At 43.2% G+C, this 27,227-nt stretch overlaps 1 protein-coding gene and 1 non-coding gene across 10 annotated transcripts in view; both read right to left on the reverse strand.

Moving 5' to 3' along the window:
* The window catches only part of eif4g1b (eukaryotic translation initiation factor 4 gamma, 1b), a 51,410-nt gene that overhangs the window by 4,611 nt on the left and 19,572 nt on the right, over positions 1 to 27,227 (reverse strand). For 3 of the 9 annotated variants that reach the window (XM_030066317.1, XM_030066316.1, XM_030066310.1), the window contains 22 exons: positions 22,945 to 23,084; positions 18,302 to 18,394; positions 17,422 to 17,512; positions 15,395 to 16,390; positions 14,965 to 15,053; positions 14,376 to 14,571; positions 13,266 to 13,399; positions 12,822 to 12,947; positions 11,385 to 11,795; positions 10,997 to 11,143; positions 10,315 to 10,551; positions 9,376 to 9,480; positions 6,270 to 6,563; positions 5,638 to 5,749; positions 5,387 to 5,501; positions 4,571 to 4,830; positions 4,236 to 4,363; positions 3,184 to 3,356; positions 1,835 to 1,960; positions 1,626 to 1,707; positions 1,021 to 1,119; positions 485 to 619 (listed from right to left, as the gene is read on the reverse strand). In XM_030066317.1, the coding sequence (XP_029922177.1) occupies positions 485 to 619; positions 1,021 to 1,119; positions 1,626 to 1,707; positions 1,835 to 1,960; positions 3,184 to 3,356; positions 4,236 to 4,363; positions 4,571 to 4,830; positions 5,387 to 5,501; positions 5,638 to 5,749; positions 6,270 to 6,563; positions 9,376 to 9,480; positions 10,315 to 10,551; positions 10,997 to 11,143; positions 11,385 to 11,795; positions 12,822 to 12,947; positions 13,266 to 13,399; positions 14,376 to 14,571; positions 14,965 to 15,053; positions 15,395 to 16,390; positions 17,422 to 17,512; positions 18,302 to 18,394; positions 22,945 to 23,084 (4,289 nt within the window). Of the gene's footprint in view, positions 1 to 484; positions 620 to 1,020; positions 1,120 to 1,625; positions 1,708 to 1,834; positions 1,961 to 3,183; positions 3,357 to 4,235; positions 4,367 to 4,570; positions 4,831 to 5,386; positions 5,502 to 5,637; positions 5,750 to 6,269; positions 6,564 to 9,375; positions 9,481 to 10,314; positions 10,552 to 10,996; positions 11,144 to 11,384; positions 11,796 to 12,821; positions 12,948 to 13,265; positions 13,400 to 14,375; positions 14,572 to 14,964; positions 15,054 to 15,394; positions 16,391 to 17,421; positions 17,513 to 18,301; positions 18,395 to 22,944; positions 23,085 to 25,235; positions 25,350 to 27,227 lie in introns of those variants that run through there. The other 6 variants (XM_030066313.1, XM_030066312.1, XM_030066309.1 and 3 more) reach the window with 4 other exon arrangements.
* On the reverse strand, positions 11,240 to 11,318 carry LOC115370826 (small nucleolar RNA SNORD66). The gene has a single exon (XR_003929305.1). It is a non-coding gene; the product is annotated as a small nucleolar RNA SNORD66 (small nucleolar RNA).

The following is a 27,227-nucleotide window of genomic DNA, read 5'->3' on the forward strand; positions in this document are numbered from 1 at the left end:
AATGCCACCATTCGGTCATCCATCAAGAAGTAGCAGATGCCTCCCCGCTGGCTGCGTAGGCGGGCTTCCCACGGTGTTATTTGTTTTGCCAAAATGGCGACTGCCGCTAGATCTGGCGACTTTTCTGACCATGACTTCATTTCTCAAAAGTGAGTGGGAACAAATTAGCTACTTTTTCAGCCTGTCAGGAAAAACATAATGTACCAACTCTCAGAGCATTTGGTAATTAATTCATGGCTGTCTGCAGGTCTTGAAAAAGTCTTAAAATGTTTTGAATGTGATCACCCATGTTGTTAAGTTTCAAAACAAAGTAACTTTTGAAACCAGTTTTGGATGTTGTAAAACTGTTATTCTATTACTGACAGTTATAGCTAGCACTAAAAGATCTGGAAAAACATTATTTAAATGTGTAGAAAATTATATGGCTGATGCACTGTGAAGGACCAGGAGACTGTAGGTTTTCATTCAGAAACAGAGCGTGTACCTCGATCCAGTCAAAGATCCTCTGGTTGTCGGCCTTGTCCTGGATCAGTCTGTCCAGCTGCTTGGTCAGCTCTGCAGAGCTCAGCTCCTTCTTCTTGCTCTTCTCTGATTCGTTGCCCAGGGTGAACTCCACATTCTGCTCAAAACCACACACAGAAATAGGCTTTGTGCTCAACTATTCAAGAAACACCTCAACATCACTGCTAACCACTCTAGTACTCTTCAATTTGCTGTGTTCGGTAAACATTTCACTTGCATTTCACTTCTATGTGCTCATTCTTTGCTCACATGTTTGGAACCACCAAGATGTGATGGCAAATAAACATTTCAAACTATAATGACATGTCTGGTTTCTTTAGATGTTCAGTCCTGCAGAAAACTCTTTAAACTTCAGAGTATTACTAAATACATAATGATAACTACCAATATCAGTTAATATGAAAAAACATGTCTTCATGGTATTTTTAGCAATATTGCCTGGCCAATGAGATTTCCTTGATAGATGTTGGAGCTGATGAGTGACCTCTGACCTCTTACCTTTTCTGTCACAAACTTGTTGACATCCACGTCCTCTGGGAGGAAGTCCTTCCAGCTGAGGCCTGCCTCCCTCCACATGGTGCCGGCCTTTTTATGGCTCTGGTGAGAGACACATGGTTATAGATTGATGGACAAACACACTCACTGACAACACAAAGCCAGGCACGTGGCCTTTTATTACAAAGACAATTAGATAACGAGTCAGTCATCCATCAATGATGGATATGAGCCAGTTTGTTAAGATTATGTATTAATGTTGTATTGATCAAATACTACACAGATTGCAAAAATATGTCTTTTTTTTTTAATTATTATAATCCCCCTGCTGAGTTTCAGAGTGTTTTAAAGTCTCATGGGCAAATATCTGAGGTTTTTCCACCATGTCAAGAGTAGAATTTGGGGGGAAAACACTAAGTATTTACAATTTGAAGCAACTATCTGGTATAAAAATTATTACATTTAAATATACTGAATAACACAACATTTCAGTTATTTTTAGAAAGGTTTTTAGAGCAGTATTGGCACCAGACCTCAAAATGGTCAAAGTCAAAGCAAATCACTGTTAAGAGATACATTTTGGTGGAAATGAAGACATGAAGTCTCACCATTCCTTTGCAGAGTAGGGTGAGGATGTGGACCAGCAGGACTCCAGCTTTGCCCAGAGGGATCAAAGGCTTTGAGATCTCACTGCAGGGTGGCACAGGGCATCACAGGTCAGACACATCACATCACAACAAAAAAACAGATACCTTATCTTCTCTTGCACACTGCCCTTGTCATCGTGCTGAGGCCTCACGTGAGGCCCGGGACTGACCTGAAGAGCTGTCCCATGGGGATGCCTCCCTCATGGAGCATGGGGGTGATGAGCTCAGCCAGGTAGAGCCAGATGTGAGGGATGTCTATGGCCATGTCCTCAGCCACCTCCAGGATCTCCTGAAGCCTGCAAAAACATAAACAGTGCTTCGACTTTAATGCTTAGTCAAGGATTATGGAGTGAAAACTCCAGTTACTAGTTACTTCACAACTGGGAAAACTGAGTAATACGACAACATGCTGACCCTGGCAGATGCAAAACCCCAGCGATAAAAAGCTTCCTAAATTATTACTTTGTGAGAACAAATTATTCCACTGTGTATCTGTTCAAGTGGCAGGCATAAATGGGATATTCACCAGCCAATGCCAAACTCTACCATCATTTCCCAAAAGACCTGTAAAAATTTTAGATCCTGCTGATTAATAGATGATAGATGAATCATAGATTAAAGAGTGCAATGATGACAGAGGCAAAGATCTTATTCTTTATCTAAATAACCAAATATTCTTTTTCTTCCCTGATTTTAAAAGTACACAGTTGTATTTTTCATACTTTGAGCTCTTGATTTACAGTATTTTTGTTAAGTAGATTTAGATGAACTACTAAGATCTTAGACGGTTAGGTCTTCTTCAGACTGCAGGCAAATCAGATTTGTTTCTCAAATGAGATCTTTAAGACAGATGTTTCACACTCTTATTTGCAAGTGATCAGGTTGGATCTCTGTGTCCAGACATCAGCTACCTATCTGTATGAGTCGCTATGGTAACAACATAGGCATCTGTAACTACATGTGCCTGTGACAGACTTTGTAAAATAAAACTGGATACAACCTGGATATGACTGGATATTGGCCTGGCAGTCTGAACAAGGCCTTAGATGCTTTTGACCATTTTTATGCTGTCCATCTGTCACTCACTGCCTCTTGTAATGGTTTTGTGTCAATGGCTGCGCACTGACCCTCTGTACAACCTCAAATCTCACATATTTGGCATTATTTGCCAAATATTTGAGGAACTTCTGTATCTTTTTCAGGAAAAAGATACAGAAGTATCCGCTGCCGTACCACCAGACTACAGAGCAGCTTCTTCCCTCAGGCTGTGAGACTACTAAATGCACCATCTGAACTCCTCCAGGCTTAATAATTCTATTTTCTACACAATCAATCAATTAATCAATCAAGAGGGAACCACATTTTAATTTCACTGTACAACCTGTTGTGTAATGACAAATAAACTTCCTTGTATCCTTGTATCCTTATTTGCTGAATATAGCTGACTGCATTAATACTTCATTGTGACAGATGACATTTTTCCCCCTACAGGATGTCCGGTCTGGGCCAGTTTACTGACCCTTTGTAGTACTGCTGAGTTGGCAGGGTGCCAGTCTTGATCAGCTGGTGCAGCAGCAGGCCCATGTGCTCCCTGGCGATGGTGCTGCGCTCCAGTGTTGACTCCAGACCTTGCCGCACAAACACAAACAGTAGCTGGGTGCTGTTCATCTCCTGCACGCACTGCAGCGCCTCCTGTAGGGACAGAGGAGGACAGACGCAGACGCAGAGGGGTCACAGTGCAGTTCTGTGAAACTGAATACTTCTCCTTATTTACTCAGTACACACACACATTTACATCCTGTTCAGCTTTTGGGCAAAATACTGACATAAACCAAAATTAGCTTGGAAAGTCCAACTCAAAGCTGTAGCAACAGGTTTGAGAGATACATCCATGCTGCTGAAGGCTAGACCTCTGGTTCATCTTTATAACATTTACATTCTAGCGTAACACCTAATATACAAAGCATAATATTTGCATATCCAAAACTTTAAACTGCAACATAAATGCTGCCCATGTCTGCTCTTATTCAGCTTTACCCTGATACTGGCTATGTAGTGTATATATTTTACCTGCGGGTAAGTGAAGAACATTATGTAGTGTTGCTTATGTTATTATTTACCTTGTTACATTGTTGTTATGTTCTTTTGTTGTGTATCTAGGTTGACCTTTGATAGCACTGTTGGTTTGTAAGTGTTGTGCAATCTCTGATGCTATTCCTTTCTCTCTGCAATGCAGTAGCTGATACGGTGATAAATTACTAAGACAAAGCAAAATCTTGCCGTACATATATTAATGTGACTCAAAACCAAACAAACTTCTGCATTATCCAAACACAGAAGCCATGTGTTGCAGCTTTGATCTGGCTCTGCTTCGAGTTTCGATCAGTTGCACTCAAGGAACTGGCTGTGTATGTGGACAGAAAGAGAGAAACACACCTGGTACAGGTGAGCTGTAATTCTCCAACATTTGCTACCAGGCATGATCAAGTCTAGCCATCACAGCATCATCATGGCTAAATCATCTAGTTGTCCTTTTGTAAGGGTAGGTTTGGGAATTGAGCAACACTGTACCTTCATGTCGTTGATATGGAGGTATTCCTCAATGATGGCTGTGGATTTCTTGTCCAGCTCCTCCTCTGTCAAGGCAGGCTTGGTGGGCGTCTGGGGAGGTGGAGGGGTGGGAGCAGTCTCCCGCTTCACTGTTAAAACACACACAAATATGCACATTCATTTCGATAACTTAAAAGAAATAAAGAAATAAATTCCAAACAAGCTGCATCATATACATTGTATTAGAGGTGAACCACGCTGACTGGTCACTGTTCCATTTCAATTATTGGCCTGTATTTGTTTGCTATGTCAGTTTAACTAACAAGTATAAATCCCATCAAAACACTGCCACATACCATTCTCTTTGCTCCTGGCTCGGTCTCTGCTGCCCCGATCCCTCTCGTCGGTCATGCTGGCTACTCGACGGACAGGGTCGGCCGGCCCGCGGTGTTCTCTTTCCCGACTCCGCTCCTCATTCTCCCTGCTAAAACTGCGCTTGGTGACCAACAGCCGGTTTCGGTCACGATCATCCCGTCGGTCATCCCGTCGGTCGAATCGGTCGCTGCCTCGGTCGGAGCGGTCAAACCGGTCACCGCGATCTCGACTCGAGCTGTTCCTGTGGAAGGTCATAAGGGGAAAGACAGCATAGACTATGAGACTCAATGGAAAAAATGAACTACAATATGTACAGATTTAGTCCCACAGTACATTTGTTGCTGTATAGTTTTGGCAAGGGTATGTAGTTTTTTTTCACCAAATCAATGTGGGAGTTGTGTGACAATTCACAGCTGAGCTGTAAGATTCACAGTTAAGTTTTCACAAGAAAAGTTGTTAGGTGTTGCAATGCCACACTGATTGATCTTAGCGTTTCTATTATGTTTTTTTGTTACCAACCCACCAAAGTAAATTATGAGTCTGACTAGATATCGTTCAATACAAGGATAAAATCTGTAAAACCAGCATGAAGTGTAGTATCATCCAGGTTTAAATATTTTTAAGTTCCATCATTTAAATTTTCCCGTATCACCACATAACTACAGCAATAATGACTAGGAGAAAAAAAAAAAAAAATCACCCTAGATAAGTGACTCTATTATATTTCACTACTCTGCTCCCACACACGTTGTTTCGTGTAATAGCTGCTGTTTTGTGTCCAGTTATGTTGCTCTGACCTTTGTGGCACTCGTCTGTCTGAGTCCAGAGAGGAGCCTGAGGAGGAGGGAGGCTGCTGCAGGGCTGAGAACCTGTTCAGAGTGCTAGTGGCTGGACGGCCGCCTGAATCTGAGCCTGCAGAGAGAGAAAAACAAACACACACACACAACATACAGTATGATGAATTTCACTTTCACAGTGTTTCCAGGCTTCTCATGTCTTTTGGTTCGCTCGTGCATTGGTGAGTGCTGGTGTCATTGAGGGCACCTACCAGAATCTGCAGGCTTGGCACTGGTGCCGCCGCTGCTGCCCTTACCCCAGCTGCCCCAGGTGCCTTTACCCCCGGGGGCAAGCAGCTGGTTGTTGAAGTCAAGAACTGGGGTCTGTAGAGAAAGAGATGATTGGATAAACCATTAGTATCCAAAAACACAAGCCTCAACTCTCTAAAGTTTAGGTTCTTTAATTTAGTTTGTCGCCTGGCATTAGAAAGTATCTCCAATAAACATTAAAATAAATTATTTCACTTTCTTTTCCCCAAATAAATGCTGCTACATAAATTTCTTCTTGTAGTTTAATCATCCTTCAAAACTAACATTGAGCAGTCGATCTCTCTTCCCCATACACGAGCACAATCCATTTTAGACAATGTAAATATCTAAGCTGTCTGCACCCTGTTCAAATCTGTGCAATAAAGTTAATTTGTGTTTCTGTAGTTGTGTGGATTGGAAACAGACTGGATTTCCACTTTTGTAGTTAATGAGGCCAAAAGCAGCTCTGACCACAGATCAAATCTCCAGTGTCACTTGATTTTACACATTTTTGCTCCAAGCCAATGACAATCTGATCACTCACAATACACACAAATGCCAGGTCAAAGTTAGATCAATGAGTCCATCCCCCTACCTTGGTGATCTTGCTGAGGCGGGAGGTGTCGATGGGTCGGTTCTTGGTGGAGATGGGCACTGTGTTCCAGCCCTCGTCCTGGGGAAGGTTACTGCGGCCTGGGGTGTGAGGACCTCCGCGGCCTCCGGGACCGCCTCCGCCCATCCTGCCCCCTGGGCCTCCACCTGACTCCTTCTTTGAGATAAGCGCCTGCTGGACCTTCATCTGCTCCCTGTGCTCCTCCAGCTCAGCCTCTTTGTGGATCTGGTCGATGGTTTTGGGGCCCTGGTCACCTCGCCTGGGCACCCAGTTATTCTAGAACGGGTTTGAGAGATAGAGTGTGAGTACAGGGGTAGGGACGTTCAAATTTTGACACATTTTGACTTCAAAGGGAGCCCATCATAAGTCTTACAGTGGACGTATGGCAGAAACAAAATCGCATGTCTAAAATCAAACTGCTGTGAAACACAATGTTGCAAGAAAATGTCTGTATACTCCAGGGTCGTGGTCTTCTTGTCAGCTGGTCAGTTGGGCTACCAGGCTAAAGTGCACTCAGTGCTCTGTACTGTCGATAAACTGTATCAGCCACGGCGCACCTTATCTCTAGATTCTGGACATAACATGCAGCTGTCCTGTTTTTTTTCCCCATCAACCAATAAATTGGTTGAAGAGTGGGCTGAATTTCAGTCAACCAAGATTTTGTCTGGTTGACTACAGCCCTTATATACCCACTGTATTGTGAGACGAGGTTGCTTTTAAGTGGCAGACTTTGAAAAGGGAGCGGGGGAGCAGCAATATAACCAAAGGAAAAAAGCCAAAAACGCAGCATAATGAACATATGTTTTGAATGCAGCTAATCATGCAACACTGTTGACCAACTGCAGGTGGCTGTTTATTGGTGGGCGGTGAGCGAAGCTGTGCAAAAATATTGGCTTGTTTGGCTGGCCAGTATGTGCACACTGCGGTAGCTGAAGCCCCAAAACATTTGTTTGACTGCAAACCTGCCATTTTGCCAGTGGGAACAAATTTTATTTCTAGTATACTGCCACCTTTACTATTGTGACTGTGACCCATCCTGGTGGTCTTTGAGTTTATAAGACACAAGTAAAAGAATAACTTAAATTTAAAACATTAGATAGATAGATAGATATCATATTTTGGATTTCACTAATAGTAACTTGTAGTAAAGCCTGAGGAAAAAAAAAAAAGAAAATTGTTGATACAAATTGTGAGCTATGAACATTTGGCCTACAATCAGTACAGGTTTCAATGTTTCAAAGAAAAATAGACAGGCTCTAGATTTGACTTAGATTGACTAAAGCATCCCTGATATGAAAATGAAAGGACCTTTAGATTGTTTGTTTTAATAAAAGAGTGACATACTGGCTAATAACTCCCACAATGGTGTGTGTGGTGAGTATGTTCACCAGAGATATTGGGCTTAAAAGTGATGACTCTCCTGTGACTCATTTTTCTCCTCAGTTTTTTTCAGAGAAAGGAAACAATAAAAGTGTGTGTATGTTTCACTGTAAACTTCATGGGCCAATGTGCTGACTGGGACAAGCTGATCTAGTCTTGTAAAAACACCCGTGACAGCAGGTTTTGTAACACTGGAGGCGGGACTGTGAACCAATGTACAGGGCTCCAGCATTCTTTCAGGAGCAAAATTTTGCCAAGAGGCTAAGTTCACGCCAGTTCATAATGCCAGTGGACTGAAGTGGCATTATAATGCAGCACTAAAATAGGCAGAGAAAAAAAAACAACACAGTGCAGTGATTCTAAGTCAGTTAAGGTCATGTGGGCAGCTACTCAGGCTACAATTTCACATGTGGACATTTATGAGGAATACTTTCAATTAAACTATTTCCAGGTTCACATGCAAAATTACAATGACATACAAAACACCGCTAACGCTATGAGACAGATAATGTATCTTTTCAACAAAGAGCTGAAACACACTTATAGGGTGAAATGACATGCTGTTAGAGCAGATGGGTATGAGTGCTTGTGTTTTATAGCCTCCTGTCTCAGCTTATGGCACAGCGCCACTCTGCATTTAGGAGCCACACTGCATTAAAGAGCTGAGGAACACATTTCTCTCTTAGCCCACTTTGGAAACCCACAAGAGCCAGAGCTGAATGACCAGTGTGGGCGTCTACAGGGCTGTAAGTGGCGCTCTCTCTCTCTCTCTCTCTCTCTCTCTCTCTCTCTCACACACACACACACACACACACACACATTTATGCTAAGTGCACAAACACAAATGGCATGAATGAACACAAAAGGATGTCTCAAATATTATGCTAAACATGCCCATGCAACATGAAGGCTAATGATTAAACCTTGGAAGATGCTGATGGTTTAGTAAACAGGGGGGTGTTTGGTGCGCAACAAAGTGTGAAATTTATTCATTGTGTTCTCACAAGCATTTCCTACCAATACGGCGCATTTGCCCTTAACACTAATGACTGTAGTCGATGGCTGCGACTGTTTCATTAAAACCACCTGTCCTTTAACTGCAAAAATCTGTCGCTGGACATTCAACAATCATGAGGAGACCTAATGAAGTAGCAGAGAGACACCAAACTCCTCTCATCATACGTAAGATACTTATTATTATTTTATGAAGTGGTTTGAAATTTTCACTAGCAAAAATAATGACTTCTTTTCAGAACAGAGGGAGTGTGAGCCAGGTTTGAAGATACTGGCTATCATCACATGTGCTGTCTCAGTCATTTTTATATCAGATGTCTGATCATAGAACTTATTCCAGTGACATGGAAGCATTTTGCTCAGATTCAGTGGTGTCATCCTGTCAAAACCTGTTGCCCTGTGCCTTAAGGAGCTGCTGACATACCTAAAGCAATTTCATTAGTCTGGCTTTGAGTAGAGAGTTTGTGTCTCATGATGATCTAAATGCTGTTTCAGAGGATTTTCCACTCTGACAAGAAAACAGTTCTCGGCCGAACACTGCATACTTGTAATCTTTGAGCACTGAAATAAACTATCGGACAGTATCTGCTTGCAAAAAACATGGTGTTATCCTGGTGTAAGCTGACGCAACACAACCTCTTTGTGAGGCAGAGCAAAACAATGACATGAAATGGAAACAGCGTGTGTGTGCTACCCGTCGGAGGTCCAGCACATCCTGCAGCATGAAGCGAATCCTGGAGGAGGTCTTCCTCTCCTTGATGATCTTCTCCATCTGGTTGAAGTACTGGTCCATGCGAGGCTGAGGACAACCACAACAGTTTAGTGAGTCCCTGTTCCTGTTTGTCTAAGTCATTCAGTTTGCAAACTGAGACAGCATATCCCAGTGTTTTTACACCTATATTTGCAAACTTTTCCATAACTACAAAAGAATTCCATGACTGTTTTTCAGCAAAAATCAAAGATAAATAAAATACTTATCATGGCAACCAACACATCTTATTTTCCTAGAATGATACAAGAGCTGATCTGGGTTAAATAAAAATCTTAATTGTTTTCCCTTCTCAGGTTCTAGCATGACTTGTCAAGACTGCCATCATTATTAAAACTTTGCGTAACTTCTCCAAAAAAATTAGGTATATTTCATCAATTTACAAAACATTTACAGGCCCGTGATAACACATTTTCAAATTCCATGAAACCCTGATATCCATATCCAAACATATCTCATTTCACCTTTGTCACTGAGCATGTGTGTGCCTATAAATGCTATTTTAACCATCCTGCTACACCGTTTGAGGCCATGGCACACCAATCAAACAAACCCCAACAAACAAATGTTTGGTGTGTTGCCACATCTGCCTGTCCTTGTTTGGAGAGGTTTGATTCTACATGTTTGATCCTTGTTTTTCTGTGTTTTATGCCAAGTTTGGGCAGTTTGTCGTGCTTTCAAATAGAAAATTACCACTATAGTACGTCAACAGCAACTGAGCTCATGCCTGCTGCTAATTGTGTTTGACTGGTGTGCCACTGGCAGTTAGTTTTCAAAAACAACCGCTACTATAGAAATGTTCTGTTTTCTTGCAGAATGTTAGTTTGATGTGCCATGGCCTTTATACACATATCTATGTTGCACCTTGGCCTTCTCGAAGTCCAGGTCTTTGCCGATGGTGGACAGCAGTCTACACAGGCACTCCAGGGACTCCTCGTCGTGGTTCTTGAGCAGCTTAACAATGCAGTCGTGCATGATGACCTCTGTCAGCATCTTTAGCTTGAACAGCTCACCAATGAACTTGATGTTGCCCAGCGAGCGCCTCCTGGCCTTGTCCTTTGCCTCCTCTAGCTCTTCTAAGAGGCGCTGTTTCTCTTCCTCCTGCAAGGACAGTCACATGAGGAGACAGAGAAGGAAAAGAAAGAAGGGAGGTTAGCACACACTGGAGAAAATATCAGGAAACTTAATTCTGTAATTTGGCAAAAAGTCTGGCTAAATTCTTCCCATATGATGGTCACCTTCTATTCCCTAATGTATTTTTTTTTTTTTTTTTTTTTTTTTAAATGGAAGCCACTATATAATGTAAAAAAGACAAGTATTTATCATAGCCTTCAAATTTGCACACAACATTTATAGGCCTCTCAGACACAAATATCCAAGCTAAACGCCGACCATTAACAACATGTTTTCTCTTTTTTACGTAGTGTCTTCCAATGCTTCCCACCACACTTCCATTTTTAACAATCAACTTGACTTACTGGCCACAAAACAAACAAACAAACAAAAAAACAAGGACCCCAAATATATTAATGAGGCAAGCCTGTACCCCTGAGGCAGCATCCAGCTCTTTCTGCTTCTTCTCAAAAATCTCATCATCATCTTTGTCCTTCTCAAACTCCTTCTGGCAGCGGTTGAGTAGCAGCTTGCGGAAATTCACAGTGATTCCCGGCTTATCTGTGGTGGGGACTTTCAGCTGAGGAGGGCAGAGAGAAGGGATAGTTAGAAGGCACATGGATAAGTTGGGTGAGGTGTAAGGGAGAATGGGTGTAGGGTTAAGTGGTTGAAGTGGCTCCTCAGTTCCTCAATCCCATCACTTAGTACATCAGTGGCCCAGACACGTGGCACAAATTAAAAGGTCATCACTGGAGCATGGCAGAAGGCATGCGTAAACATTGAGCTAGCACACACCCTTTGGTATTTTGAGTGGCACTTACCCCCATAAGGCAGCGGCACATGTTGGCGTAGGCCACCGAGAAGTTTGGCTCTGAGATGGCCTTCTCGAAGATGAGGTCTATGACTCCTTTCAACCTCTCCTCTGTGTCTATGGTCAGCTCTGTCACCTGCTTCATCAGCTGTTGGAACATCTGAGGTGTCAGTTTGTTCAGGATGCTGCGAACCCGCTTGAACAGCTCCTGGGTCTTGACCTGTTCTGGTTCGCTCTCTTCAACCTCCTCCCCTCCACGGCTGCGGGTCACTTTCTTCACCGAGGGTTTCCAGGCCTTCTCAGCCTTGTTAAGCTGCACGTCGTCATTAAGCGACATGCTGGTGATGATCTTCCTGGGCTCTTTCCTCTGGCCCTGTTGGGGTCGACGTGGCCCACCAACGCCTATGCCCATACCTGGAGCCTGCGAGAGAGGACAGGAGGGAAAGAGAGGAAAAGGGGAAAAGCAAATGATAAAACAAGGAGTAGGGCCAGTGATGGTGGGTAAGAATAAAGTATGGGGAAAGAAGTTATGGCTGCATATTAGAAACTGTTTGGTTGAAGTATACTTTTTATAACCTTTGTGAATTTAAAATATTGGCTAAGGGAGAAGAGAGGATGGTAAATGACTTTCAGCCAAAAACATTTCATTCCTGGACTACAGTCTCAAAGTTCAGAGTTCTTGCATCACATTAACATTTGCTGCGGGCAGCTCACTAGTACAGCTTGAGATGGCTGCTCAAATTCAGGGGGACCAAACTGTCCCTGTGGGGCTGGGTTTATACAAGACAGAAATTTCAAGCATACATGCTGAGCTGAGCCCGATTTGTAGCCTCATGTTTCACATTTTGTTTTTTCTATTTTTTTCTTTTCTTTTCTTTTTCTTTTTCTTTTTTTTTTTTTTTTTTTTTACCTTTAGTGGATACTAGATATAGCCAGTGGTATAGCCATGAGGAGATGGAAAAACTGAATTGTGAAAATGGCATTTCATTTTGAAGTTTTTACATCGATTTGACTGATACAACCTACTGTTAAATGTAGATTTTGCATCAGTTTTATTCTGATGGGTGGGAGCTGCTACTTAGAGTTAATGAGCAGCAGATACATTTCTAAAATAAATGTCAGATTTTATTGAGACTGTCTGGCAGGGGTCCGGTTTGCGTTAGGTTCAAGAAAATTACCAGGTGTTTCACCTGTGCTTAGTTTAAGCTGTTTTCAGGTGTGTTGGCTCTGCCAATGATAAACTTAAAAAGAACGGCACTAATATGAAAAGCAGTAATAAAGGCAACTATAGATATCCAGTTACATCTGTAATGTAAGACATGTTTTGGCTTTTCTCACAACACAAAGAAAAGACAAAAGAAAAAAAGAGGGTTTGGTTTGAACAAAATTTTCCCAGCTACACTCAGGTCAGGTTGAAAACATCAGGCCCAATTTAGATTTTACTTACTGGTCCTCTACCACCTCCTCCCATACTGGGCCTGCCAAGGTTGGCAAAGGAGGGTGTGAAGTCAGGGCCACAGTTGATCCCTGGTAGACGACTGGGGTCCAGTTGACGCAAAGGGGTCTTATTAGCCTGAATAGAGAGAAACAGCATTAGGGCATTCACAAAAAATACAGGGGAAAAAAATATGCTACCTTCAACTGTAATCTTCTCCAGTGAATTACTTGTGATTCTTTGCTGGCAAGTCATAAATCCTATTTGAGCTAAAGTACAATCCTGGAAATCGTGGAGCACCACGGATATATTCTACTTATCCTGTCAGCATCAAACACCAAGCAAAAAATAACTAGTTATGACTCACAGTTTGTCTTAGTTCACTTTTTTCTTCATTTAGAAAAAGGACGAGAGTTTGTATGACCAAACACATCAAACATATGGCCATGTCTGTACCTTGTCTAGGACGACATCACTGATGGCTGGCAGACCCTCAGGCTTGTTCATGCTGGCAGAGATGAACTGGAAGCCCAGCAGAAACTCCCTGTCGTATTTCTTCTTCTCCTCTGGGTTGATGGGCTTCCATTGTTCTAAAACACAAATAGGGGGTAAACGTATAAGAATTCAGTTAGCCAGTCTGTTGAACAAAAAATGACTTCTGTTTTGACTTCTGAATTTTTCACTGGCTTATTATAAAACAAAAAAGTGCATCATCTGATCAAAATATGGATTGAAAATCTTAGGCAGAATTACTCAGTTTCGGTATTGTTCTATCTCTGGCATTATTCAAACTATTACTATGCTCACCAATGCAAAACACCTTCGCTTGGCACAGTTGGCACTCTGACTCCCTGAGGTGAAAGAATCACTACACTGCAGACACTTTAAATCCTGCTGAATAAGCATTTTAATCATTTAATGTGCTAAAGCGCACAGCTCATTCAAGCTGAGTTGAGCTGAGTTCCAGCACTTGGGAGCTGGACTGGCACCGATTCAAATACTAGATACTGTCAGTGCAACTTTACTGACTGGCTATGTCACATTCAAACATGTCATAAAAATATTTAACTGGCACACCTCACATCAGTGTGCCCACATAACAGTTCATGGAAGTAGTAATACACTCCTTAGGTAATTGCTTTTGTTCAAGAACTGTACTTGGCAGGAGACACACTAATTATTAATAATCTATGATTTTTTCCTTCAAAACAGTTGGCCATTGGACATTGTGTTATTTTGTAAAGCAATAAACCACCTAAAGGTATTGTGTCATGCCTAACAATACATCTTTGCCTCGCTTACAGTGTTCTACAAAACACTGTAAGCCATTATTGTTTAAATATCAGGTGTTTTTATATTATGTTATTATGTGCCATTTTTCATTGAAACCTCAAATCAGAGCTGAGTCAGGAGAACGCCACTCCCTCATATTCAGTAAACTGAAACTTAACCGTAATCAGCTGGCACACTGTCACCTTGTGAATAAACGTAAGATAAGATCACAGTTTAAACACCATTAATGCCACTGCAGGGTCTGCTAAATGGGACCAAAGTACAGGGACCCACCCTCTTTGTACTGGTACTTCTTGTCAGTGGCAGCTGTCTTGGGAGGCTCAGGCTGGATGTTCTCAGCATCCAGTTTGTCCTCCTTGTCCTCCCAGGTCAGGTCTGCCTCCTCTTGGGCAGGAGGGGCAGCGGCAGGGGCCTGGGTTTCCGGTGCTGGGGCAGGCTCAGGCTCTGGTGAGGCTTCCACCACCTGCTCCTGGGGAAAAGATGGTGGAGGAGGACAGGGGATACATGGAGATGGAGAACAGCTAATTACTGCAGAGTTCCCAGTTGAATGGTGAAGTAAAAAAAAAACTGATAGGCCACTAACCTGCCTACACTCAAGAATCTTAGAATAGGTACAGCTGAACCTAAGCAAGATTAACTATTGTAGTCTAAATCACAAAACAATTCACCAAGTGATTAGGTGGTTGGTTGGTTGAATTGTATTATGCATTTGGTTATGGCAGCACAGTCTCGTGCCAGTAGAGTCTTTAAAGTCACTCACTGTCACGTGTCTGGGACAGTAATAGTCTTAATAAATAGGTGCACTCTTTGAAACAGGTGGGTAAAGAATGGAAAACATACAAAAACATGCACACATACACACCTCTTTAAAGGCATCCAGGAGGTCTCCCACTGCCTCCTTCTTGTTCAGCTCCTTCATTTTCCTCTTTTTCTTTGGCACAGACACAGCAGCTACAGGGAGAAAGACAAACACAATCAGCCTCAGGAAACTTAGGGAAAGAAGAGGCAGTTTGTCAGTGATGGAAAATGGAACAAAAGCCCCACAAAATGCCATTATGAATGAAGGATTTGTCACAGTTTATGTTTTGAAAGCTTATGCAGAAAGGGAGGCGGGAGCAGTCAGAAGTCAAATATGTAGACTGCTGTTTTTCATGCTCTGTATTTGACTGTACTAATGTCCATTATTTACCATACATATTTTAAAATAATTGCTCACAGCTTTATTGAACTTGTAAAGCACTGTTTTGGTATGTACTCTTAAATAAAGGTTCTTACAAATGAAAGAGACTGACCTTGCATAGTAGTTTCCCCGGGGGTGGGAGTTGTTGCAGGCGGAGGGGGGGTGTCTTCCCTCTCCTCTGCTGTTGGAGGGGGAGGGGTGGGCGCCGTTTCTGGGACAGTGGCGGCCACGGCTGCCGTCTCCATGGGAGCAGGCATGTCCCCCTTGGCAACAGGCAGCGGCACTGAGGTTTCTGCCTTGACGTCCAAGGCGACTGTAGGAACTGTCTCTAGGACTGAGGGCTTAGTGGGTGTTGTCTGGACGACAGGTGCGGGTGCCGTCTGGATGGCGGGTGCAGAAGTCGTCTGGACAGCGGGTGCGGGCATTGTCTGAGGAATGGGTGCATGGGTTGGCGTGACAAGTTGCTGGACGACATCGGGCTCGGCAATGGGGCTGTCGTCGCGCTCGGCTGTGCTGACGGCGGGCACCTCAGGGTCTTGCGGGGCCGGCAGCGGCAGGCCATTAGGGAGGCGCAGCTCCTCAGGCTGAGCGATGGGAGACTCCAGAGGAGCCTCCAGCTGAGTGGGTGGCAACGTGACAGACAGGCTTGCTGACTCTACCTCCACCAATCCGTTAGTGGTGGAGGAAGAAGGCAGCGATGTGTCCAAAGAGGCAGTAACAACCTCTGGTTTAGATTCCACCTCTTTGACTGCCTCCTCCTCTTTCACCTCCGTGTCCTTCTTGTCTGTTTTGTCTTGAGCAGCAGAGGTGGGGACAGGGTCAGGAATGGGTGCTGGGTAGGCTGGCACCTCAGGCGCCGATGGGGGTGTTGGAGTGGGTTCCCTGGGTGGGGGTGCGTCCATCTCGTCAGCAACGGGAGCGCTGGGTGGGGGTGTGGGGATAGTGTTGAGAGCGGTGTCACCTGGGATGACGGGTGCGTCCACCGGGAGCGAGGGAGGAAGGGGTTTAGTGTTTGTGTCAGAGGAAGAAGCCTCTGTATGGATGGCCTCACTCTTGGTAAGTTCAGGGGTCTTTGACAGAGGAGGTGGTGTGGGCTTCCCTCTGTCATCTGGGGGTTGAAAAGGTAAGTTAAAATGCTGAAAAATATTACTTTCACATGACTTATAGTCATGTTAATTAATTCAATTATCTGCAATGCACACAATCACCATATCACTGCTTTCACTACTGTCATTCCATCACTATGATAAAACAATTTCTACTCAACTAATAACATCTGGCTAGGAACTATGGATGAAAACTGGCTTTCTTGGCTAACAGCTTTCTGCAGCTTTTGGAAAATTTAATTTTATACTTCTTAATCCCACTTAGAACCTCATTTAACCTAAACTGAAGCTGGCAAAACTAGTGTAATTCTGTTTGAAATGGTAAGTAATTGAGGTTTTTCAACTATTAAGCTGTAAAGCAAAAAGTACAACATAAAACTGATTGTTAAGGGACATAAAGTCGTAAAGAAGAAACTGTATGGTAAAGCACATGGTGAAAAAATACCTCTAATTCAGAAACTGCATTTTACATATTTATTTTTAAGGTGCTAAATTTGGATATTTTAAGAACCTGCAGAAATTCTGAGTTAATGTACATGCATCACCCCTGTCATCCCTGCCATGTCTCTATACTGACAGTCTGTGTGTGTGTGTGTGTGTGTGTGTGTGTGTGTGTGTGTGTGTGTGTGTTTTTATACATGTGGGAGGTGGGACTGGTGGGTCTTCAGTGTTTGAATTGTGTTTTTTTGTGTCTCATTTCGTTGGTAGATGGATTTTATTTTTGTAAAGCACTCTGCGTTGCATTTTTATGTATAAAAAGTGCTATATAAACAAAGTTTGATTTGATATGATATAAATAAATAATATATTAGGACATTTTAAAGGCCAGATGAGTTGAAGTAAAAGATGTCCCCTGGCTTACATATGTGGAATTTCCTCCTCCTTTTACCTTTTTTCCCTCTGTAGTACCTCTGTGTTTTGTATGATAGACAATCCATGCCAAACAGCTACCATAATTCAACTTAACCAGCAAGCCTTCAGTGATAGATAGAGTGTGACTGTGCTCCTATCTGTGTGTGTGTGTAGCACTTACCTGGTTTAACAGGTGCTGGTATAGCAGCAGCTGTCACGTTCTCACCGTTGGCCTGGGCCACTGCTGTACTTTCTGATCCAGATATGGCTGACTGTTGGGAGACACACACATTCATGCAAAATGACATATGACCTTAGAGGCCAGGACAGCACTTATTACATCAGCCATGAGATTTTCCACTTGACAAGGAAAAACCCATGCTTCACAGTCTCCAGCTGGCCAACTGAGCCAGATGTCAGTTTAAGTTCTGATCATACATCACTTTGATAATGACACACTTTAGTCTATCACATGAATAGTGATAATATATGTCCAGCGGTAAAAGTAAAAGTTTGCTGAAGTAGTTCCTGGTGTAGAGTACGTTAAGAAACTGACCCATCTCTTATTAGCTGTATGTTACATTTGCTTCAGAGGACCAGCAATAAGCAGATGGGAGTACGATACTTGGCTAATTGTATAATCGTATGTATGCCAATGCTGGTGTCATTAGCTTTCAGCTTACCAAAAGAGAGTTCAGTTCCTAAACAAAGATCGAAACCTTCTATATGAAATGCGGCCAAATTCTCGTCAACTGCCTACATACTCACACAACTTTGTCTGTCACTGAATAGTTTGAGTATTTCAGAGGGGGGGGGTCATATTCTGTATTTTTTCTAAAGAACATTACCCCCCTCTGAAATAACCTGTTGAACTGTGGGAAATGCTGCAAGTATGACTGCTTTTGTCAGCACTAGCACTGTTCCTGAGATGCAAATTTCCCCTATGACAGACACTATATGAAATTGCTGCCTAATGACACTCCAGGTAGAAATAAAATAATAAAAGTCGTGATAGTGAAGTGTGTCTAGTCTGGTGTTGCGGCGGGGATGTAACAGCTCACCTGTGGTGGAGTTGGGGTGGAGCCACTGCGGCCCCCTGACATAATCTCTTCTGTAATGTCTCGGCCTCCCTGGTTAGGGTCTCGTATTCTGATCTATGGAGGAGACACGAGGACAGACATTAGGGATATAGAATCAGGAGTACAACAGGTGGAAGGAAAGGTGTGAAAACAGAGTGGGATTTGCATGTAAAGGAAAGCACTTGAGAAATAACACCGGCTGCTTTCCCACTATAAAAGAAAACGATTCCCATGATGCAATGCCTTCAGTTGTCAGCCCTTTCTGCATTCTTTCTCTGGCTGTGGCTTGCTAGTCGCCTCTCATTGAATGAAAGCTACATTTCTCACATTCTGGACACTGAGGCACACCAAGCCAGAATGCAATTCAACATGCAAATTCTTACACCGCACAGCTAAACATGCTTCACCCTCTCAGGCACTTGACAAACTTTTTGATTGAGCATGAATTGAATTATCTGATTTTGAGCCAAGTTACCAAACAAATTCCACCCAGGGCCGAGCCTGTGGGGAAAAATGCCTGGCTCTCATGACCGCTAACGCAAAGCACAATCAGACGCTGACAACAGATGGTTTTCCTGTGTACACAGACAACTCTGCCCTGCCAATGCAGGGACAAAACAAAAATTACAGAATAAAAATCTGATTTTTCATTCTTAACAAGGAGTGCCCCTACAAAGCAAGCACATGTTTCCCATTCTGCTGCACTCTTCCTCTCTCACCTCACGTACACACTGTAGAATGGAAGAGCTGTCACCAAACTGGTATGAGCCAGAATGCTGCTAAATAAAGTGACACACACCACCGTTGGAAAAGGATTAAGCCGTAAAACTCAAAGTAGGTCCGTAAAACATTGTTGCTCAAGGGGTTTTACCTGCTTTAGCCTGTCAGTACCCCCTCTCCCTGAGCTCCAGAGACCCTAGTGGGCCCCTCTCATCCTGGGGCTGGAGTAGCTCTGCTGGCCCAGGGGCCTCCTCCTGGTTGAGTGGGACTGGACTTTAATCCCTGCAGAGCAGGGTGGGGACTGGAAGTAGCCGATGTAGATTTCCCTCGGTTTAACTCACGCGCACCCAGGCTGAGATAGATAGCCAAATGCCAGCAGGACAGGACTGGACTGGACAGAGCAGAGCAGGGCTGGGCCTGGCTCTCACAGAGCTAGCTAGCAACTTGTCTATCTCTCTCTCTTGCTCTCGCACACGCACGCACAGAGCAGGGAGGGGGAAAAAAAAAAAAAGACAGCGCGACTGGCCTTGTAAAGCTACGGAGCTATGGTACTGGAATGTGCACCCCCGCCCACAGAGACTAACAGGCAGTCAAAGGAGCCGGGGGAGAGGAGGAGGGGAGGGTGTTTCCGAGAAAAAAAAAGTATGCTAACGTTATCAAATGAGCTGCTGCTAGCGGAAGAAACTCCCCCTTTTTTGCTCATTCTCTCTCTCTCTCTGCTGCTGCGCCGTCATCCTGCATACTCATGCTAAAGTCACTTCTCAGCTTTTTTTCAGGCTCATGCTTTTGAGAGCAGAGGAAAGGGGAGGAGAGAGGGGGGATAGGCTGCCACAGCAGCAGAAGAGTGAAGAGAGAGAGACAGAGAGAGAGAGCGAGAGAGGGAGGGAGGTAGATTGGTTGGTTGGTTGGTTGGTTAGCCCTTCCGGCTTAGAGGGGGAGGAGACCGTGAGCCACGTGGAGCTGAGCTATGTGCTGACATGTCCCTCAAGCCCCCCTCCCTCCTCTTTGGCTTTTCTCTTTGACACAGAGAGCGAGTGAGCAAGTGAGAGAGAGTTAGAGAGAAAGAGAGAGAGAATAAAGGGAGGGGGGAAAAAACGCAATCTGCCAAGCTCCAGCTTTTGCATGTCACTGAAAGCAGAGGGGGGAAATGGGGACATGTCGGCAGTTATGAGACAGTCTTTCACAAAAAGATGGGAAAGCCTCTGCCAACGCAGCTGAATTACTGTCATTACTCATTGTAAAGTCCTCACATACAGTGTACGCTCACACACAGTCACTGACTTACATGCGACCACAAGAAGCTAAGCTACTTTAGCTAACAGGGCAGCCAAAAGGCTGAGGATACCCTCCGGTTAAATCCCCACAACAGCCTTGTGTTCTTTCAAAGTGTCTTTGAACAAGACACTGAACCTCTACATGCTCAATACAATCCATACTCTGAATAAGCCTAACAAAAAAAGCCTCAAACATAAATGTCATGTACTTAGCACATACACACATTCACAAGTGCCTCAACACACACTCTTACAGCTGATGCATCACACTCACTCACACTGATTTATGCACTTATTCCTCCCATGCCTGCCTGTCTGTCATCTTCAGCCTCTTACAGGACATCGTTTAAGTGTGTGCGCATGTGCGGTGCAGAGAAGGCAAGTCTGTGTGTAAGACCTTGAAGCCAGCGTTGCAGCGTGGGCCAGGGCCCTTGGGAACAGGTCCGAAGTCCGCCCCAGGCGACCACAGCCACTGATAAGCAGCCAAGTTGCCCCAGAGAAAGAGAGGGCCAGACATCATGCAAGATTCTCAGTAAAAGCATTAAGCCTCAGCTAGGCACATGGGTGCTGCATGCTGGACTGGCAGCAAGTCGGGGGGACGCACACGCAAAAAAAAAAAAAAAAAAAAAAAAATCGACCCCCATTTTAGGAAAGGTTGAATAACAGAAAACACTGCAGCGATAAATGATTCTATGTAGAAATCAAGAACAGACCCGATGTCATTGTTTATTTTTCCAGAGAGGCATACAGGGGAGTTGGGCAATTTAACCCAATGGATGCAACACAGGCAAAGACGTTTAGATTTCAGCCTCCAGATCCTTTAATAAGAACCCCATGGCTCAGTCAAGCCAAAAATTAACCACAGAAATCACACACACTGTAGCAAAAAGCAGACGGTAAACTAGTCAAAACTAGTCTAAAACACACTGACAAAGTTGATGAGTGCAGTAAAGACAGAGGAACCATTCAAGGACAGCCCCTTGATAAACCAGATCATGGAGTGCTACCACATACCAGACGGGGACCATCTCAGAGAGGAAAGGAAACACTAGACACAGAGCTGGGGAATATTCCCCACAGCAGCTTAGCCTTACAGCCCATCATGTTAAGGTCAAGTCCACCACTATCTATTTCAACCAGTGAACTGAACTTCACGTCCAGAGTCAAGAGTGTCACTAATGTTCAGTGAGATTGCAACACCACTCAGTCAGCCATTTTAACATAAAACTGTCAAGTCACTAGGCTAACCATAGGAAAGGCATTACTATTCATCAGTTTCATTACACTACACAGGCCGATTTACGATTCTGCACTGAATCTACACTGTAGGCTATGCTACATCCTGATGTGCACTTCCCAAAAATGTAACTACACGTCGTAGTGACGCAGGCTGCAACAATTGTGATTGGTCCGCTAAGTAGCTTTGTATTTCCTACGCATTTCAGGCTGCTGCTTCTTCCTCTTCATCTGCTCCTTCTTGACTCAATTAATTGAGGAGGTTCACAAATATGAAAATTTGTACAACTCCTTTTTACAACATTACATTGCATGATTTTCAGTGAGAACAACTGCTGTTCAATATTTATTAGCTCAAATTCTAATATGATCCCATCAGTTTCAGTCCACACTATTTGAAGTTCTTGAGGAATCTTCTTCTACTGTCTATGACAAACTCAACACAGTGGCTCACCACCAACGAGTATTTTGGCAGTACAATTGCAGAGTGACACCAACACACCAGTGCAAAAGTATGAATGCTCAATAAAGATGTAGGCCACTTTCATAGGCTATGGTGTAGGCCCTGTGTAGTTTCTATGCAGAAGCATGAATCTATTTACACCATTCAGTTTTCAGTAGAAATACTTTGGTAACACGCTGGCATTGATTTGTTTGAAGCTGCCATTCAATCTACTTGATTAAAATGTGCAGATGTGTATTAAAGTGGCATCTTAATGAAAATTGTTTTTCAACATCCTAACCCTTCATAGCCTCCAAAAGCTTAAAATAGGGAGCTTCTGCTTTTTGGAGGAAGTCTCAAATGGCAAATTGATATAAAGACCTAAGAACAAAAAGCATTTTTATATTTACTAAAATACAGGACTTGGTGTGGATACGAATTCTGTAGAAGCTCATTAAAGCCACTGCAAACACTGAAAGATGTAGTGTTGTGGGAAAAATTAAAAATCTATTGAGTTATTTGTTATGTAGAAGAAGCAGAATACAGAAGAGTCTTTAATGAGGAACTTATTCACAAAAACATGATCTGAGAATTCAGTGCAGGACACAAAAATGAAGCTTTGTGATATAATTTTGAGAGAAACCTTATTTGTGAAATCTTAAAGGCATATTCCATTTTGGTGTATGTTTTCAAGAGCTTTATCTCCATGTAAATGCATTTGTGAGTGTACTAGCTGCATCACTTTAAATCTATGTTATATTCTTACAACAACCTTGCAACATAATGTTCATAATGTGACACTCACTGGTGGCTCACTCTGCTTGAAAACATTTTAGATTTGTGAGAACAATAAAATAAGTTAGAAAGGATTAGGAGACATGTTAGTGTTTTCCCCTCAAACTGCAGAGTTTAAGGAGTGTAATATTTTTGGTGTTGTAGAAGACTGACCGTACCTGTTTGCGTTCTCGTTTGGTGGGGATGTGCTGGGGCGGCTGAGGTGGTGGCTGTTGCTGCTGGGGAGCGGGGTTCATGATAACGGGTGCTGCCTGCACCGAGGGGGTGAACTGGGGCTGGGCTGGGTAGTAGGCCCCCGCTGTGGACCAAACACAAGGCAGAATGTAAACCAACATATACTGACTTAATCCTATAGCCATAACTTTACACAAACATGTCCGTCTGACCCACTCACACACACACTTGCCCAATGGCATACCACTTGTGTTTACAAAACAGTATGCAGGCATTCACTGATATACCAAATGCCCTGCCACACTATTTTGAAAAAGCTGCATCTCAAGCGTGAAAGCTTTATTTCCTCATGATTTGTGGAACAACAGCTGCAGTTTTATGTCCACTGAAAACGTTCAATGTGACATCAGTCAGGTAACTGAGCTTTCTGAAATGCTCAAAAGTCCTGTTGTTGTAAACAACCAGCCGCAGCCATAAGTGAATGGCTGCCAAGCAAAGATGACTTTCATCTCATGTTTACCTTCTGCGCACTTTGCTGATCAAACAGAGCAATTTATAATCACTTCAGAAAAAAAAATCAATTCCTAGATCACAAAAAGTAAATAGTGCAAAGTCTGGGCTTTCATGCCTCAATGATATTCCTGTCACAACAGAGCCTCCATGCGAGAGACCACTGGGAAAAGAAAATGAATTTGTTTTACTTAAATATTTGTTCATTGATTATTGTCACACCATTCTGCCAAATATGCACAGGTCAAATTAAGATTTAAATATTACATGTGACAGGATGGAATAAATGATATGTCTCCATGTACTGACACTAAACAAAACCAGGGAACTTGATATAAAGATGGTGTGCTACAACAGACTGTTTCAAAGCCCTTCCCCAAATTTAAGTATAAATCAACTTAAATCCTATCTAAAGAAACATAAAAAGCCTTTTCAATTCCAACTCTGACAACAGAGGACATTCATACCACTCAGATGACTGTAATTTACTGGGTGAAAATGTTATGAACTAAATAAAAAGTATGCACTAATTACCCTGATATTGGTCAAAACGTGGTATATGCTGTTACTAAAGTCTGGATAGTTAGCCAACCCCTTCAAAGCTCTGAAGCGAGGTTCTAGTGAGGTTCTACTTCCTGCCAAACAAGGCGCCCGCTACTGAAACGCTGCTTTGAGTAGGCTGCGAGTGCACCCCGGCCTACCCCTTAAATAGAAGCAGACAGAGACCTGAAAAGCCATGCAGGTAGGCCACTAAACTAGGGCTGGACAATAATTCGGTGTTATCAATTATTGTCTTTCATTAAAATAAATCAGTCAGCTTTTGTAATTGTCAACTCTTCTGTCTAAATTAATGATAAAATGCACATGTTGATAAAAATCCCATGCAGTTCAATGCAATTAAAATCAAAGTGATTACTTAGTTTACATTGTAGAAGGTATCCTTAAATATCACTGTTAAAATTATTTTTCATCATTAGTGTGATTATTAATTGTGTCCATATTGCAGAGCCCTACTCTGGACCATGACACAGCAATCCCACCCCAAGTACAGCTCCTGCAATAATAGTCTCCTTTTTCTTAATGCCATGGAAATTTATTACGGTAACAAACTTATTAGGATGGCATTGACCAAGCTGCTGCTGCCATGCCATGAGCAAGAATAAACAAATAAATTGAATAAATAAGATTCAGAGACCCCACAAATTCAAAGAAGCGCTATCTCCCACTTAGTAAATATAAGAGAACTCTTCAGTGATATTACCTGGCCTTTTAACGGGCCTCAGCTACAGTCTGAACCAGTTACAGCCCCCTTTCAAACTCATATCCCCTCTCTCTTTGATGGAAGGAAGGAAGAAAAAAAATCCTCAGACAGAAGTGGCCTCTCTTACAGCCTGTTGGTAGCTAGCTCTCGCTCCGTCTCACTCTCTCTGCATGCATTTCTGTCTAACTCACATTACTGAGTCTGCATTGTTGAACAGGAGTAGCACAGCCTAAATATAGTCAAAAACCCACACCGACTGGAGGAGAGAGGGAGGGAGGGAGGGAGGCAGGGTGAGAGAGAGAGAGGGAAAGAGAGAGAGAGACAGGGAGCACACTGGAAACCAAAAAGCAAAGACAGAATGAGACTTTTCTTGGAGAGCGTCCCGATTCTGTAAATAAGAGGCTTGAGATATGACTCACAAAGTACAGGAGCTGGGAAAGGGGGAGGGGGAAAGGGAAGGGGAGGTGGGAGCAATCAGAGACACACTGTCTAGACGACACCTACCCTGGGAGTCCTCCTGCTCTCGAGACACACTGTTCCCCATGCCGAATATCTCCCTGCACGAGTGCGTACCGTATGGACACACAGGGAGAGGGGGCTTTTTTTCCCCCAAACCCCCTCTCTTTCACGTTCCTGTCCTCCTCTACAGGTGTCCCTTCAGAAAGACTTCTTTTAATGCTCAGCCTTCCCTCTTCCAGCGTGTCTCCCTTTTGCTCCTCCCTCTGACCTTCCCAATTCCTCCCTTCCCTCTCACTTTTTTTCCCTCTCCTCCCTCCCTTTCCTTCTCTGAGTGCACCGGCAGACGAGCTAAGCTAGGAGGCTGTGTCGTGCAGAGAGGCTCTGCCCTGCCTCTTTGCACCGGGCAAGAGATTTGATCCTCGCTGGCAAAGAGGTCAGTGCCTACGACAGAGGGGAGGTATGGGGGGGTGCGGAGTAGGCAGTTAAGTAAATCAATCAACTGGGGGAGTTAAAAATATCCTGTCACCATTCCCCAACTGTGTGTGTGCAATTTTACCTGACAACTAGAGAAGAGCACAGTGGTCAGAGAGAGCGCCACTTAAAGGGCTGGAGGGGCGTGTGTCAGGATATGATATTCTGGGAATTTTGTTTTGGAGCCATAGAGTAGATCACAGTTCACTTTTCCAAGAAAAAGAACAAAAAACAGTGACATGGAAACAGGAGAGCATCAAAATGTCATTGTCACATGACTGGTTGTTTGAGATCATGTGCCTTTCTGACCTCATGACATGCCATGCGACCCGCAGGGAGACCAACATGATGCACAGTCACACAAACACATACCCCCCAAACACAGAGGACATGAAGTCAAATACACTGATATCAAATGTCTACCACAAATAGGAGCGCAGATGTCTCATAGCACAAGCTGACTATTATTTTGAAGAGAATAAATAAATAGAAACACAAAGGCTGTGCAGTGAGTCCTACACATCCACGCTAACCTGACAGACGGACGAGACATACTGCTCGTCGAGGAAGGTGAAAGGGGAAAGCATTTCAGAAATAACTATTAGTTTCTCTGGATTGAGCGCTTTGTGGCTGTGTGAAGCCAGTCCAATTTCAGTCTAAAACAGTTCTAAAAACGTATCTATCATGGTTAAAGGGACACAGGTTGTATGGGTCGATAAGATAGCAATGTTCTTGGGCCATTTTCAAGACCCAAAACAAAAACAAGGATTCAGTGAAAATCCTTGAAAGTGAACACAACATACACTTTATACACTTTACTGTAATATCCACATCATCATTATTTCATCACAATATACAGTACAGGCCAAAAGTTTGGACACACCTTCTCATTCAATGCGTTTTCTTTATTTTCATGACTATTTACATTGTAGATTCTAACTGAAGGAATCAAAACTATGAATGAACACGCGGAGTTATGTACTTTAAAAAAAAAGGTGAAATAACTGAAAACATGTTTTATATTCTAGTTTCTTCAAAATAGCCACCCTTTGCTCTGATTACTGCTTTGCACACTCTTGGCATTCTCTTGATGAGCTTCAAGAGGTAGTCACCTGAAATGGTTTTCACTTCACAGGTGTGCCTTATCAGGGTTAATTAGTGGAATTTCTTGCTTTATCAATGGGGTTGGGACCATCAGTTGTGTTGTGCAGAAGTCAGGTTACTACACAGCCGACAACTGTTAAAATTCATATTATGGCAAGAACCAATCAGCTAACTAAAGAAAAACGAGTGGCCATCATTACTTTAAGAAATGAAGGTCAGTCAGTCCGGAAAATTGCAATAACTCTAAATGTGTCCCCAAGTGTAGTCGCAAAAACCATCAAGCGCTACAACGAAACTGGCACACATGAGGACCGACCCAGGAAAGGAAGACCAAGAGTCACCTCTGCTTCTGAGGACAAGTTCATCCGAGTCACCAGCCTCTGAAATCGCAAGTTAACAGCAGCTCAGATCAGAGAGCAGATAAATGCCACACAGAGTTCTAGCAGCAGACCCATCTCTAGA

This window comes from Myripristis murdjan, chromosome 13 (assembly GCF_902150065.1).
Source record: "Myripristis murdjan chromosome 13, fMyrMur1.1, whole genome shotgun sequence".
Taxonomy (NCBI): domain Eukaryota; kingdom Metazoa; phylum Chordata; class Actinopteri; order Holocentriformes; family Holocentridae; genus Myripristis; species Myripristis murdjan.